The 15,691-nt window shown below is 41.2% G+C and overlaps 3 protein-coding genes across 3 annotated transcripts in view; 2 read left to right on the top strand and 1 right to left on the bottom strand.

Annotated features, from left to right (window-relative positions):
* Positions 1-41: 41 nt before the first annotated feature.
* Positions 42-1,648, top strand: atg101 (autophagy related 101). The gene is made up of 2 exons (XM_066699541.1): positions 42-694; positions 994-1,648. The coding sequence occupies exons 1-2, from the start codon at positions 443-445 to the stop codon at positions 1,396-1,398; spliced, it is 657 nt and encodes a 218-aa protein (XP_066555638.1). The 5' UTR covers positions 42-442; the 3' UTR covers positions 1,399-1,648.
* Positions 1,649-3,737: 2,089 nt separating this feature from the next.
* On the bottom strand, positions 3,738-12,035 carry zbtb21 (zinc finger and BTB domain containing 21). The gene is made up of 2 exons (XM_066699539.1): positions 11,919-12,035; positions 3,738-10,372 (listed from the first exon to the last, which is right to left on the bottom strand). Exon 2 carries the CDS (start codon positions 10,365-10,367, stop codon positions 7,212-7,214), a length of 3,156 nt encoding a protein of 1,051 aa, XP_066555636.1. The 5' UTR covers positions 10,368-10,372; positions 11,919-12,035; the 3' UTR covers positions 3,738-7,211.
* The window catches only part of umodl1 (uromodulin-like 1), a 24,698-nt gene continuing 20,718 nt past the window's right edge, over positions 11,712-15,691 (top strand). The window contains exons 1-3 of the mRNA XM_066700091.1: positions 11,712-11,829; positions 14,858-14,887; positions 15,339-15,581. Of these exons, the coding sequence (XP_066556188.1) occupies positions 11,712-11,829; positions 14,858-14,887; positions 15,339-15,581 (391 nt within the window). The remainder of the gene's footprint in view (positions 11,830-14,857; positions 14,888-15,338; positions 15,582-15,691) is intronic.

Below are 15,691 nucleotides of genomic sequence, written 5' to 3'. Positions count from 1 at the left end.
AGTACAACGACTACCAAAAACGCCAACATTTACAAACGCAATCCTAAATTAGACCCTTCTGCTTTCCGTTCCTGCCTGGTGTTTACAGTTCTCCGCTCCGCCCTCCAGTAGATTCTTTACTGCGTGAAGCAGCGAAACTATAACAGCAACACTTCGACATTTTATTCCTGCAAGATGTGCGTTTTCGCTTAGGACTGTATACATTGACAGTCGTTTACCCGATATCACCCGCAACACCGAAACTGTAATATACAGAAGGCCGTAGCTGGAAGACCACTGTGGCCTGAGGTTTGTTTACAAAACATATGTCCGTGTTGTCATATTAATGTCACTTTGACCTGCTGACCCTTCTGCCGGGGGTCCGGTAACCACATCGAAGCGAATTAGTATTTGTCCTCGAAAGCTCGGTTCCTGCAGCTATAAGGGTAGCAAGCAAATCGCCATGAACTGCCGCTCGGAAGTGCTGGAGGTCTCGGTCGAAGGTAGACAGGTCGACGAGGCCATGTTGTCTCTGTTGCACACCATCCTCCTGCACCGCAGCACCGGGAAATTTCACTACAAGAAAGAGGGCACCTACTCCATCGGCACCGTGGGCACCCAGGACATCGACTGCGACTTCATCGATTTCTCCTTCGTCAGGGTGTCCTCTGAGGAGCTGGACAGGGCCATCAGGAAAGCGGTGGGGGAATTCAAGGTAGGGCGAAGATGAAATGTGTGTGTGTGTGTAGGGGACTGAGAAGTATTTGGGTTTGGAATAACTAACAGAAAATATCCTGGTCCGCCTTTAAATATTATCATTGATGTAATTGGAAGCTCTCTTAGGATCTCACTGACAACTTAAACCTGAAGTAACTGTCTTTCATAAAAACATCACGCAATAACGGTTTACAATATCATTTACTGTCATTTACAATATTTTAACCGTCTCATAAGGGTCTCATTAATTGATGTGTGTGTGTTCTTCATACTTAAACATATTAATTTGTGCCATAGGAAGCTCTGCGCAACTCTGGCAGTGATGGGATGGGCCAGATCTCCCTGGAGTTTTACCAGAAGAAGAAGTCCCGCTGGCCCTTCTCGGACGAGTGCATCCCCTGGGAGGTCTGGAGCATCAAAGTCAACGTGGTCAACCTGGCCAACGAACAGGAGCGACAGATCTGCCGGGAGAAGGTTGGGGAGAAGCTGGGTGAGAAGGTCATCAACATCGTGGAGGTGATAAACCGGCACGAGTACCTGCCCAAGATGCCCACGCAGTCCGAGGTGGACAATGTCTTCGACACCAGCCTTAAAGATGTCCAGCCCTACCTGTACAAGATCACATACCAGATAACCGACTCGCTGGGCACCTCTGTGAGCACCACCATGAGGCGGCTCATTAAAGACACGCTGGCGCTGTGAGAGGGGCAGGCAAAGCAGTGAAGGTGTAGACAGAAGCTCAGAGAAATTATTAAATCACCCACTTCCTCTTTCTCTGTATCAGCCAAGGAGAGGTGTTGAGGACCGCCTCCCTGCCAGAATGCTGTTTCTGTCTGGTAAAGGGGTACGGTACTGTGTACTGCATCTGTCTTTATGTCACTAGCCCCCCCATTTCACTGGAGCACTTTAACTGACCCACAAGCTCCCAGAAAACAACTGACTTTTTTTTAAACAAACTTCTGCAAGTGATTCTTTTTTGGGGTATGGTATACTTAGTTAAGTGATATAGCACTCATAGTCCGTACCAAGATAATAAAATCCTTGGTTTCCTAATTGGTGGGAAAACAGCAGTTTCTTAGGCAACCTGATCACCGATGTAAGATATGGAAATTGTGAAGTAAGATATAGTGAAACTCGGCTACTTTGAATCCAGGTTATGCATAGATACACAGACACACTTACAGAGATGTTAAGAGTAACGCAACACATTATATATATATATATATATATATATATATATATATATACACGTGTGTGTGTGTATGTGTTACTCTTAACTGTAATGTACTGTATTTGTTAATAAAGTTAAACTCTATAAAGAACTCAATTTCAGCATCATTTGGAACACTTGTAAAATCATCCCTTCTAACTGATTCAGCCTGCTGCCGCACAGTCATGTCACTGAAGAGCCCTGTGTGAGAGGGTACTGCCCAGTACTGTGTGCTGTAACCAGGGGTTGAGTTTCCCTGTGTTGTGATCTAAATGCCTTTTCCTTGTCACTCTGTTTGTTTTTGTGGAGCGCTTGTGCAGTGCTGTGGAATCTGTGCAAATGCTCCAGCTTTAACCCCGAGGTCTAATGGAAAGCCCATGATTTCCAGTCTCTCCGAATCCCCCAGAGCTGCATCAGCACAGTCAACATTCCCAAAGTCATTTCCTGATTCGCAGCCAAGAAATTAGTCATTTCTGTGCAATGTGCTAAAATAGTTACAAAAACATCTCGTGACCCATGGCAACAACCATCTGTCAAATGGGGCCGAGCTTTATTTAGTTCTCTTTCTAGTCTTTCTGATATTAAAGCTAGTTATTGTTCCATCATCAACTATTGGAACTCCAATCCAGTATGGAAATGCACTAACCATTGTCCCCAGATGGCAGTGTTGCGCTGTATCTTAGGCCTTCCTTTTCTGCTCAGGAGATTCGTGTCAGTCACCAGCGTTGCCCATTAACCCTCTGTTGGATTACATCATACACACATCACAAAGCAATACTGAATACAGTAACAATGAGTATAGTCTGTGAAAAGAGGCAACGTGTGGTTGGTGGGTTTGGATATGACCCTTCATATAAACTCCAGCACTCAAACAGGCTCATGTTTAGAGACTAGAGTATTTTCTGATATCTAAGGATCTTGACAACATTTTACTTTAACATTTCACCATGTTTAGACAGAGGTTGGCAATTCAAGCAAGTTTTATAACCTGTCCAAGCAGGTAAACACTAAAGTGCAAGTAAAAAAATAATTTGTCATTAATGTATTTCAAGTGGTAAGTTACAGATAATGAATGCTATTTTTTTTTTTAAGTAAAAGAAAACCCCATAATATGTTAGGCAATATTGGAACAGATATATCAACATTTCTCAGGCAAATAAAATGATTTATCCATGTGCAGTCATATACAAAATCTTGACTTTATTCATTATTGCTGGTTTGTATTCCACTTTGGAAATAACATTAGAAGTAGAACATCAGTGAGCTAAAAGCTAAGGGAATTGCTGTATATGCAATATTCTACATTTTCCTGTATTTTGAAATACTGCTCTGGACGGTACACATTATGCCCTTAGTTACAGATCAGCATAACTTTAGAATCAGAACATGTTGCTTAATTTATTCCCATTCATAAAGCTCGAGCTGATTTTATTTCCTTGTTTTTTCTTGAACTTAATTTTTAAGATTGAGTAAATTGGGTTAGCCTATGTTAAAGATATATATTGTAGATAGGTCATAATAAATACATTATTGTTATGCATCATTTTATTTTGCCTTTTAAAGTTCAAATTATATTATTTGGAAATCAAATTCTAAAAGGAAACCAGGATTTAAATGTGCTGTTCTAGTTCCAAACATGAAACGGTTGCATTAATAAGTTTGTTTCCCAAAAGTATAAATATTGACCTACAGCTTCAGACTAATATGGTACGGAGTTGATGTTTCATTGCATATCACAGTTCATGGTGTTTGTTTTTTCAAATTAATTATTCTATTGATTTCACTCCCATGAATGCAAAGTTCAGTGCAGCCAAGTATGTCAAAACAGAGCTTCAGAATTAAATGTTTATTTTATTTTTTCAGTAGCTAAGAAACCAGGGAAACGAACAGTAGAAAAAGCACTAACACAAGAATGCAGTTTCTGAAGCCACATTACCGCAATCCATATTGTTACAAGGATCAACAGAGTTATTGCAGTGATACCACAGAAAATACCAAATAGCATTTTATGTTTTTTAGAGAAACAGGAAAAACATTACAAAATGCAACAAAGGTCTTCAAAATGCTAACACATTTGTTGTACATTTATCTATGGAACGCATTCTGTGTCTTACAATCTTTCAAAATATTCATGTTTGACTGAGAATATAACCGAAGAAATCCTTTATAAAAATGTTAAGTCCTTAGTATTGTTTTATTAAATTAAACATATAGAAGGTTAAACTCTTAAATCTTTTTTTCTCTCCAAAATTATTTTCAATATTGTGGTCCCTGCAAAATGTACAATTTGACTTGCACAGGCAATATACTGTTTCAGCAAACAAAAAAATAAAGTTTAAATTATAAAAGTACTTTCCTTCTTTCATCAACTGTGTATTCCAAAGCAAGCAACCCTAGCAAAGAAAAAAATATTCCAGGTTGCTCCCGGGATGCTGACCTTTAAATGAGATGGATAGATAAAACAAGAATGCAAGATCCCTGCCACCCAGAGAGTTGGGATTTATTTTTTCCCAAAAAGGAGAAAACTAAAAATCTGTATTGGTATAATAAAGCCTGTCATTTTGTCAAAGCTCTGAAATAAATCAACGAAAGAAGGAAAATATGACATGCATATCACTTGCCAATATTCAGGACTCAAGCCTAATGAAGATCCCATGTACTCTTCCAGCTATGGTAAGACTCATTCAATTGCTTGCGAGGGTCTTGACAGGCTTAAAGAGTACTGATACAGTACCCCTTTTCTAAGGCTTAAATTTAAACACAATACGCCGACTACTATTATACAACTGTGGGAGACAAAAACAAGTCTCCTTTGTGCAATATTTAAGTATAAATTCAGATAAAGGAAAGCAAAATGTTACCTTACACATTAGGAAGGCTGTAACAAGGCTGAAGAACTCAGATTAAATATTCAAACATCTCAAATAGTACAAAGAAATCCCACCCCCAACTCCGTGTTGCACACACTTTTCCTCATACTATCTTCTACAATCTGAAAAAGTATTTTCCTTACCTAGATGTTTAAGTATCTTATCTGCCATCTGCCTTTATCATATATGCAGTACTAAATTAAACATTAGTTTGATTGCTTTCAAGATGCCTGTGGTCAGACATTGTGTTTTTTCAGTTTGTGGTGCTGTGGCATCCCCCCTCTGGGGAGACTTTGACCCCCCACAAGATAAAGATCAAAACTGAAAGGAAAATATGGCCCATTTGAATTTTCGGTTCCCTGGAACATCATGGGTCATTACTGCAAGGATAATGGCAATAATAATAAACCAAATTATAATTTATATATACACAAATCCACCAATATAGAACAACCAAATTATTATTACATCTAGATTCAAGCAACTGGAAACACCTTAGGCAGACCTTCATCCAGCAGTGGATCAGAATAGGCTGGTGATGACACTGATGTCCACTGGGTTATTTTTATCATTGTGGAAGGGGTTAAGGAGTTTACCAGAAAAGTATGCAACACCTCCCATACCAAGTTAATAACCCCCCCCCCCAAAAAAAAGCAAAAGGCATAAGAATGTTGAAAATGGAGAGGAAAAATCACCGCTTTATGACAGTATAATGCTAAAGAACCCTGATATTTGCTCAAGAAACAGTTTTCCAATCCACAATATATATATATTACTTTAATCTTCTGCCAATGTTTATATTAACTAGCTTTAACTACACCACTAATTGATCAGCAAAGATTAGATTTGGGGATTGTTTTTTTTCTTTTCATAGAATGTTACAATTTAAAAATGGTCTATAGTTGATGGCGTAATTTTGTTTAGGTCAAGAGCTGCACAAGAAAAGCTGCATCGTCTCGAACATTTGCAAACCAAATCCTTTGAAGCCATAAAGTTGGTCTCCTGCAACAGACAGTAGTAGATCTGCTTTTTGGTTTCTAAAACGCTTGGTTTCTTTAGGGAAGACATCAATAACCTAACACAGGCTAATAAATTGACTTACTGTTGTGGATCGTAATGGTGCAGTTGTGCCACTAGAAGAGCCTGCCTTTAAGCCTATGTCAGAAAATTATGAATCAATGCATAGAACTTTAAGACTGTGCTCCTTTTCATCAAAGAACTAAGAGTCACTTTCTTACACAAGTCACTTTCTTGTGTTTTACAAGAGCACTTAATGTATATATTATAGTTGAAATATGTATGCACTTTTTTCTAACAAAATGCTATTAATTCAAAAGAAAGTGTTAAATATATTTAAAGAGTGTAAACAAAAGAATAAGGGGAAAAAAAGTGAAAAATCAGGCGCTTAAATTCCAAGATCACCAGGCAAAGCAAAACACTAAGGAGCTTGTAAATAGGGGGAGAAAAGCAACAACTTTTGAGATACATTCATTTGCTTTTTCTAATACAAATTTGTACACACCTGTATCAAAATAATTAAATCATGCCAACAATCCTGCCTTTTCAGCAAAACAGGGATAATATAAAAGAAACAACAATGAAAAGGGTTACTCTAAACATGTGTGTCAATTATCTGCTGATTTAAATATACTTTGCAAAGAAAACCAGCAAAGAAAATCATTCAGCTGAAAGTGCACAAGAATGTAGATAATCTTTCTCCACATATGAAAATGTCGTTTATAGATTATACCTGGGAAAATACTAGTTTCCTTAAAATAATCCCCTTTGGCTTTGACTTTAGTGTAATTTGATTACCAGCAAAACATGATTACAAAAGGTCAGCATCACCTCCTTCCCTGAAACCTGTCTGTGTGTGTGTGTGTGTGTGTGGGGGGGGGGGTTGTCTGTTTCTTAAATCCTGTTCTAGGTTTCTTACATACTTGGTAGATTTGCTGTCAATACAAATAACTCACCTACAAGATTATGTTTCCTTTATCCCGACAGACTAGAATATAATTGTGGAGAAGATGAGAAAGTGTTGCTAGATCATATTGTGTGATTGCAAAATTGATAAAGACTACGTGGCACCAGGTGCAAAACTTACTGTAAACGTTTCCAAGATGAGGTTTTAAATTGGCTCTATTCTTATTGCTATACATGAAAATCTTAACTCTGATCTTGACTACAAAGTTACATTTTGTTATGCACTTATTAATCCTATTTTTGCTAGGCAGCTGACAATTTGAAGCGTTTTGGAACAATTCTTGCAAAACCATTGCCATTAATAAATTATGACTTTACTTTGATTTAGAAAAACAATTACAACTGATCCTCTTCCGCTTTTAAAAACTGTATGCCGTATCGGGCAGCAAAGCACACCAGGACACATCAACTTTCAAATCAGCCAAGATGTGAGGTGGTCACTTTCCCCCTGGCTATGCGTTTGTGTGGCTCTGCTCGTGGCTCCACAAGCTGAAGGCGGTCTTGAAGGTACGGTGGCAGAGTTTGCACATGTACTGCCTTTTGAAAGTGAGGGCAGAGAGTGTGGGAGCATGGTAGAAGAGTGTGTCCGATTCCTGAGGAGTGAGAGGTGCTTCGGCAGGTTCTGTCTTGGGAAGGAGAGGGCTGGGAGATTTCTCCTGCTCTGGTTTCTTCAGCTGGGTGAGAGCTGATGCAGCTGCGATAGTTGTTGCTGCTGCTGCTGCTGCTGCTGCTGCTGCTGCTGCTGCTGGTGGCGGAGGCTGTACTGGCGAGGCTGCCCGTGGAGGCGGAGGTGGTGGCCTGGCAGCAGCGATGGCTGGAGGCGGTGAAGGAGAGGCCGAAGAGGGACGCAGGTCACCGTCCTTGGCTCCGGGCTCCTCTGCGGTGGCCATGTGGGACTGGAAGTGGCTCCAGAGGCGGAAATTGGTGCGGAAGGCTTTGTTGCAGATGTGGCAGATAAAGGGCTTGATGTGGCACAGCAGCTCCTGGTGGCGCTCCAGCTGCTTGTGCACGGTGAAGAGTTTGCCACACTTCTCGCACGACCACACGCTGGGTTCCTCAGGGCTCGCCTCCGCTGGGGGCTCCGACACGTTGTCCACAGCGGTTTCCTCCGGCGGCTCCTCTTTCACCTTCACCTCATCCAGGGGCTGGGGCACGCTCAGGTCCTCCGGCATGTAGGAGGAGTCTTCTGAATCGAACTGCATTTGCTCAGAGGAATCGCTGAAAACCAGCTCTTCTTTAGAGCTGCCAGGGCCCTTGGGCTCAGACCCCAGTGGCAGGGGATCTGAGAGGTCTGGCACCTCGCCATTGTGCTCCTGCAGAGAGAGCGACAGCTGCTCCTTCGTGGTCATTGTATTCTGGTTGTGCACCTCCACCTGATGGCGCCATATACTGAAAGAGGACTTGAAGGTACGCATGCACTCCAGGCAGGTCAGCTTCTTGTACTCGCACTGAATTTCGTGCTCCTTCTTGAGCGAGGGAGTCGTGAACCTCAGGTTGCAGTAGGGGCACACAGTGGCGTGCCGGCACTCCCTCTCATGCTCACCCTGCTCCAACAGCGACGGAAGCTTCTCATTGCAGAGGCGGCAAGGGTACGCCTCTTTGCTTTTGTTTTCTTTCAGGCTAGCGGGCTGGTCCTGCTTTTTTGAAAATCGACCTTCTCCTTCGGCCACAGCGCTGGCTTTCTCCCCCGGGTGCATCTTCAGATGCTGTCTGTACTGTGACTGGAACCAGAAGACTTTCCCACAGTAAGCACAAGTGTACGTCTTAGATCTCGTTCTTAAGCTCCTCTTGCCAAACTGCTGCGATTGCAAACCTCCAAGTCCTTGTTTATTTCGTCTCAGCTTCACCATCAAGGCTTTCTTTATTTCTCTCTCTCGCACAATGTCTATCAGCTTCCTCTGAAACTTTTCATCCAGCACTGAGTACGAGCTAGAGGCAGGAGCCGGGTTTTTGACCACTCCATGTTGCGTTTGACAATGTGTCCAGACTTTAAAGTTGGTGTGGAAACGCTTGTGACAAATGTCACAGGAGTAGGGTTTTTCTGGGTTGTGATACATGTTCACATGCCGGTACAGGCCAGTGTTCGATCGGAATATCTTTAAACAGCTCCAGCATTTAAACATCCTGTTCTGTCTCAATTCAGCTGTATCTATATCGTCGTCCGAGTCAGAATTGTGGGGCGTTACGCTTCGCCTATTGTCTTCAGTTTCAAAATCACGCTCTTCTATATACCTGGACTTTTTAATAGGAGTTCTTCTGTGGTCTAACCTGGACTTCCTTTTAAAAGAATGCTTATAACTTGCTCTGGGTGCTTCGTCAATGCTGAGATGGAAGTCTCTGAAGTTTACTGGAAGGTTATCTCCGACCGTAACCCGGATTATCTCTGAAGGATCAGCAAGGGGGCTACTAGGTTCAGTTTTCACATGGACCTCTGGTTTGCGACTCTCTACTTCACTGTACCTGTTGAAGATTTCAGGACGGAGGCTCAGAGGCTGGATGCCTTTTGATTTGTCTTTAAAATGCTTGTGTTCAACAGGCTCTGCGTCAGTGCATTTTTCAGACCCTGGTTTTACAACTGATTCTTCCCGGCTTTGCACAGATTTTAGTTCAAATGCAGGGGAACACACAGGGACAGGACTGTCCATGGACAAAGATCTACGCAGGAGACTTTTAATCAGCGGGCCACTCCTATCGATGGTCTGCCTCTCTTCTCCTGCCCTGGCTTGAAATGTGTGGAGTCCCTGCTTGGAATTATATAGAGGGCTCTGACCTTCACTCTGAGCAGCGCTGTTTGGCAGCTCTCTTTTCTGTATGCAAGAATCATTAAACGAAACCGAGGTCGTCAATTGTGGTCTCGTAGGCGATGTCTGTAATGTCTTTCCCTTCAAGAGGGCGCTTGCTGGACTAGATTTGCTCTCAAGATTTACAGGCGTTTCAGTGGACTTCCTCAGGGTGGAGGGTGCGTTTCTCTGGGCCTCGTTTGACAAGCCATACACTAGTGAACTGCTGCTGTCTTTTGCCCAGCTCTGACTGGATTCTCTAGAAGATTGAGCCGACAAAACCTCTTTAGAAAACTGCTTTGAAGCCGCTAGTGATGCCGGATTGGGCCCTTTGCTTGGGACAGCACTGGTACCAGGTTTGTCACTGCGACTCTGGCACACAATGACACTCCTTTGCTGACAGCCATTGTCGTCATCCTCTGAAAAGGATGTCCTCTTTCTGGAGCCCGTGTAGGAAACGTGTGGCTTTTTTGACAGAATGTTGGTGAGGTATGGGATTCCTAAACTGTACCCCAGCTCCTGCACTGCAGCCAGGCCTTCTTTCTCCACAAAGAGAGAAGAGGAGTAAATATAATTCAGTACGTTCTCAAATGCATCAGGCTCACAGAAATCCAGCTGCACAGCTCCCTGGCCCACACCATCTTTTCTGCTAAAGAGAGACTGGAAATACTCGCTGCTTGCAGCCAAGACACACTTGTGAGCGCGGAACTTCTGGTCCCCCACGATCAAGATGACATCACAGAGGTGCCCTTTCAAGCGCTGCTCGTTGAGGGCGCTGAGCAGGGAGATGGCATGTGCAGGGTTAATGTAATGCAGCAGACCCTCCATCCTGTCTGGTTAGGAAAAGAAATAAACAGAATAAGGGTCTATACATTTCAGATGTGTAAGCATACAGTCATTCTCCTCCTACTAAATTTTTTTCAAATGATAAATCTGATTAAATAGCAATCATAATCAACTATATTTTATATTAGTAGAAAAAATACTTAAAATAAGACTAGTCTAATTTAATCTCAAACCTCAGCATAATGCAACTTTTCAGTATTTCTGTTGTTGTTCTGCATTGCTGTCTTATTTCACTTTGTTGTATATTGCACAATCTGTTCTGTTTCTGGATTACATTTTACAGTATATATATGTATTCCTATCACATTTTGTAAAATACTTAACTTCATAACTTATTAAAGCTTAATTTTAACCCATTCACATGAACTTGGAAGATGTAAGTCAAATGTATTATTAATAATAGTAAAATATTTGTATTAACTCCTTATACTTGTACTACTTATGTGTCATATGTATAGCATCTGAATTATAATGTAAAAAACAATACATTACTAATTAATGTCAACATTAGAACATTTTATTGTGTGTGTGTGTGTATATATATACGCTTGATGGGTATACTCACTGAAAACACCACATTAAATTAAAAAACACACATCCTGATTATTAAGCATAATTCTGTATGAAACCAGTTTGGAGAAATCAGGATTCCTAGTCAGCGTTTTAACATAAGGCCGAATATTTAAACTACAATTGAATAACAAAGATGAGATATAGAAAACACGCCTTCTGTTTGAGTGTAATTTCTTTTTAGACTTGTAACCTTAAATGCACACATCCATAACATATACAAACATACGCGTGTATATTTTCGATGTGTACATTTAAATTACATTCTGGCAGGAAAGACGGTGCAGGTTTAACCAGTCTGCATAGTACATTTCCGAGACAGTGCCAAACAAACAAACGGTCATTTGATGATTAACATTATGTACACTACGAGAAACAAATAGCACTTCAAACTGTCTTTATTCTCATTATAACCTTCAACCAACATATCGGCCGCATCGAGAGGGAGATGCACGAGTTTAACTAGGAAGTCTGTTGTTATTCACTTGCAAGCAGCCCAACTACTTCTGATTTAAAAAGCTGGACGGACAACATTTCAAATAAAATTACATGCAATATAAACATTAACCGTGCCTCTATATTCTTGGTAATTATATCTGCAAGTGGCACGTAACTTAAACGAGTTGAAGCTATACATGTACAAAAACCCTGAAACAAACAACCCAACAAAATAGCAATGCAATCACTGGGCTCTTTCGGGCACTACACATGCGCCTTCGTGTATTCTGGAGCCTGACATGACATCTGAAGCAGAGAATGGGCAAACCGCATGCGCGCAACAGACAGCCGGACTACGCGCAGGCGCACTTGCAGCAGAGACACTGCAGAGTCGCTACAGAGAGGGAGAAAGAGAAAGAAATCACCTCAGAGTTACGTCAGGAAAGGACGCTTTTCTCAAACCGAAACTGATAGGATAACGGCGTCAGCGGTTCAGATCCCGAGTTATTTCCAACTTTAACTCACCTTTTCTAAGTATTCAACTTTCGGCGTCGCCCACAAACACCACTTTATTTCAGAATTCCGTTGAGCGTGTGGCTGTCGTGATTCCATCCATCTTGAATTTGACGTCATCCCACACTAGGGATGAGGTCATCGTAAAGAACGCTCGTCACGTGCGCCGCGCTGCGATTGGCTGCTGGCGGTAGTGGGCGGGCCTCCAGCGCGGTGATTGACAGGGTTGTTACCCGCAGCGCTCACCCATCCGGTCCGCCTGCGCTTAAAGGGACAGTGCGCTGCTTCTGGCTGGGCGATGTAAACAAATCATTCATCATGTGGAGAATAACACCGAGGACAAAGAAACCAGAACGTTATTATGGTTAAAGATACAACATATTAGCACTGATTTACTTACGCTCACATATCTCTTTAGTAATAAACTTCACTTTATAGAAAGGAGTGTGCATTTTAACGCAGGAGATTTTCTCTCACTTATCCTAGTGGGAAACGTAGTCTTGGTCTCGTACACACATGGCATTCATGATGGCGGTATTATGTTACGTCCTCTTTAACTTTTCAAATTGGTTAGCGTTACTACATTTCATCTGACCATTTCAAACCAACTGCTTTATGTGAGAAACGCACACTGTTTATACGTACAAACAAACACCATTACGCGGTATGTATGTATGGTTTGCTTGATTTAAAGACAATAATGCACCCAGTTTTCAAGATGCCTCAGCTCTAGTGTTGATCTGCCTTGGGGAAAGGATTCAACACGGTATCTCTTCCACACAGCCTTTCTGTGTTGGTTCCTTTTTCTCCAGCAGTCTTGTCTTAAAGGTCCCCGTGAAATTAATTAAACCATATAATTAAACACGGTGTCGGTTGAGCCCTGTGGAGACTGACTGCCATCACCACGGCCGCGCAGCCGCAGTAGGCCCTGTGTACAGAGCGCGCCGCCGTGTGCGCGCCGCCCGCCAGGCCCCGCCAGCGCACTCCCGCGCCGCCCGCAGTGAACGCGCCCGGTGCGCAATAATGTGCCCATGTATCTCAGCTGACACACAGCTTTTTGTTACGCTATATCTTTTGTCAGCTTGATGGTGATTACCTTAATTGGGTAATTGTAAGGGCTTATCTTCACGCCACGCTGGCTGAGATTTGATGTTTAAGAAATGAAGGTAATTGCCAAGCATAATATGGTGATCTGGTAGTGTATAGTGTTGCAATGACAATATTAAACATTAAACATCTCAATTGGCAATTGCTCAAGGAGGGCTTCTGAAGTATGCTGATGGACCAGATACACCTGTGGTTTGCCATTAGACAATAACAAGAAAGACTCAACTGACTACTAGAGATACATTATAATTCCTAAAGGGTGTGTTTTGATTGTATAAGGAAATATTATATGTAATTTAAAGTGTCAGCCATGGTTCCTCATCTTCCCCCCTGTATTGTTTTTCATCATCCTGTTTCTGCCAAATTATCGCCAGACTGCCTAACACTTTAGCATACAAAACATTGTCTTTCTTTATACAAAAGTCTATCATGCCAGAATAATGCAGCATACTAAATTAAATCCCTTGAGTTTTTTATTAATTTATTTCTCTAATACTACTTCAACTGTTTTATGAGACGTAAACAAAACTAGATAAAAAGACCCATGAAAAAATTAGTAAATACACTCTTGCGATTTTTTGAAGTCTTTCCAAGAGCAATTATTCCAAATTTAGCAAAGCATTGCTTATCAAATGAAAAGACTGTTTGATTTGTCCACCAGCGTTTGCGAGAATGTGCTTTTTGTCAGCAAGGTTATAGGTGACGGGGCATTTCAGTCTGTCCAGGTCATGATGAGGCATTACTGGGGTATTTGTGGTATTTGTGCCCAGCAGAAAAAATGCCTCGACAACATTATAGTAACTGCTGGAGGCTTTAAGAGAAAAGCACAGAACCAACACTCCCATGGTTACCGTGAAAAAAATGGTCAAGGTAATGCATCTGGGAAAATCACATCCCTTGCAGCACAAGATTTTGTCTGTCCTGTTTTCCATGTTCATTTCATCGTAAAACATCAAAAACATTTTTTTTTTAAATCCATTCCAAGGAGAATGAGTATAAAGGCATTTATTTCACCATAATGATTAATGATACATATTTGAATACTAACAATACAATCCTTTCAGACTGTTTGTAACATAAATCTGAAATCTTCTGTAACGATAACAATCATTTGCAAACAGCTGAACGTATACAGCTGTACTCCAGGGATGTCACAGCTCAGAGGACTGCTCCCATGATAACTCATGCTGTCTAGGAGTTGAGTGTTGCTATAGCAAAGCCCTGTACTGTCTTAGGTTGTTTATGTGTTCCAAGAGCAATGATTTTACAATATTTAATTCACTGCCCAATTAGAGCTTATTCTATGGACTTTAGGTGACACGCACTTTTTGAAGATAAAGTCACAAAGGTCAGCATAACATAAATAATGCCAAAGTCCTAAAGGGAAAGTACATAGTATAGTATAAATGCAACAACCTGCTTTACTTGATTGTTTGTTGTCATCTGGAAAATATTCTCATAAATCTGCTAGGAAAATGTAATATTTCACAAAATTAACAGATGACACCTAAAAATCGATCATTCTTACTGCACACACAGATAATTAGAAGTGACTTGCTATAACAGATGGCTCAGAACTAGTTGGTGTACCTGGTGAGCCCCACAGGTGTGTCTGAGATCAACAGAATATTCTGTGAATACAAGGGAGGATGACCCGGGGGAATCCAAGAGGGAAAGAGCTATAGGTGGGTGAACCTAGAACAAGACAACGACTGAACAAAAAAACAAATAGTCTTCATCTGACGGAAATACAACCAGTGGGTTATACTGTCCGTTTAGAGTCCGTTGATATATCGCAATGACCAGGGTACCATCTTTCTGGATAATCTTCCTTTTCCTTGCAGACACTCTGGGACACAACACCTTATTTGACGGTAGGCAAGTCTGCAGACAACATAGGGGATTGCATTTGACATTTTGCCATGCTGCCTGGCTTTCTGCATGTAAAATAATGTTGATAGCAAGAGAATTGTATAAACTTAACTGATTTATTAATTGCCATTATTTGATTAAAAAAATATATTTATAAAAGAGGTTGCGTTTTATATGTAGTGTACTGGAGTAATATTATATTCATCCTTATTTTAGCTTAATTATACTGACTCATTAGACTCATTTTTAGAATAATCAGATGTCCTTTGTGGCATATATACATTCAAGGAAGTATATTACTTATATATATATATATATATATATATATATATATATATATATATTTGTATGCATGTTGTACACCTTGCAAAAGACAGTCCTGGCTGACACAGCTGGTGATGTATCAATGCAATCTGGAATGACTTTTCAACCATTTTCTTCCTCTTGTTTTAGGATATGATCTGTCTTTATCAGGCTACCACTTATGCACCCAAAAAGTGACCCAGACCACCAGCAATGTGGTGGCTTACAAAGCCTCCTACACTGAGAGGGTGTCATGTGGAGGCTGGCTTCCCTGGAAGACTTGTCAGAGGACAGTGTACAAGACAGCGTACCGAACTATGCATGTCAAGGTCACGAAAGACTCAACCAGCTGCTGTGAGGGATACGAGCAAGTTGGCAGCTATTGCGCTTTACGTAAGCAACCATAGCTGTAACTCTGTACTTGTAGTATAAAGACAGACTCAAGGTGGCACTCTTGAATAATGCAACACAGTCCTGGAATCCAGAAAAAAAATTAAGGTTAC

The sequence above is a fragment of the Amia ocellicauda genome, chromosome 3, assembly GCF_036373705.1.
Source record: "Amia ocellicauda isolate fAmiCal2 chromosome 3, fAmiCal2.hap1, whole genome shotgun sequence".
NCBI classification, from domain to species: domain Eukaryota; kingdom Metazoa; phylum Chordata; class Actinopteri; order Amiiformes; family Amiidae; genus Amia; species Amia ocellicauda.
The sequence above is the reverse complement of the archived record's forward strand: the minus strand, read 5'-3'. Positions and strand labels throughout refer to the sequence as shown.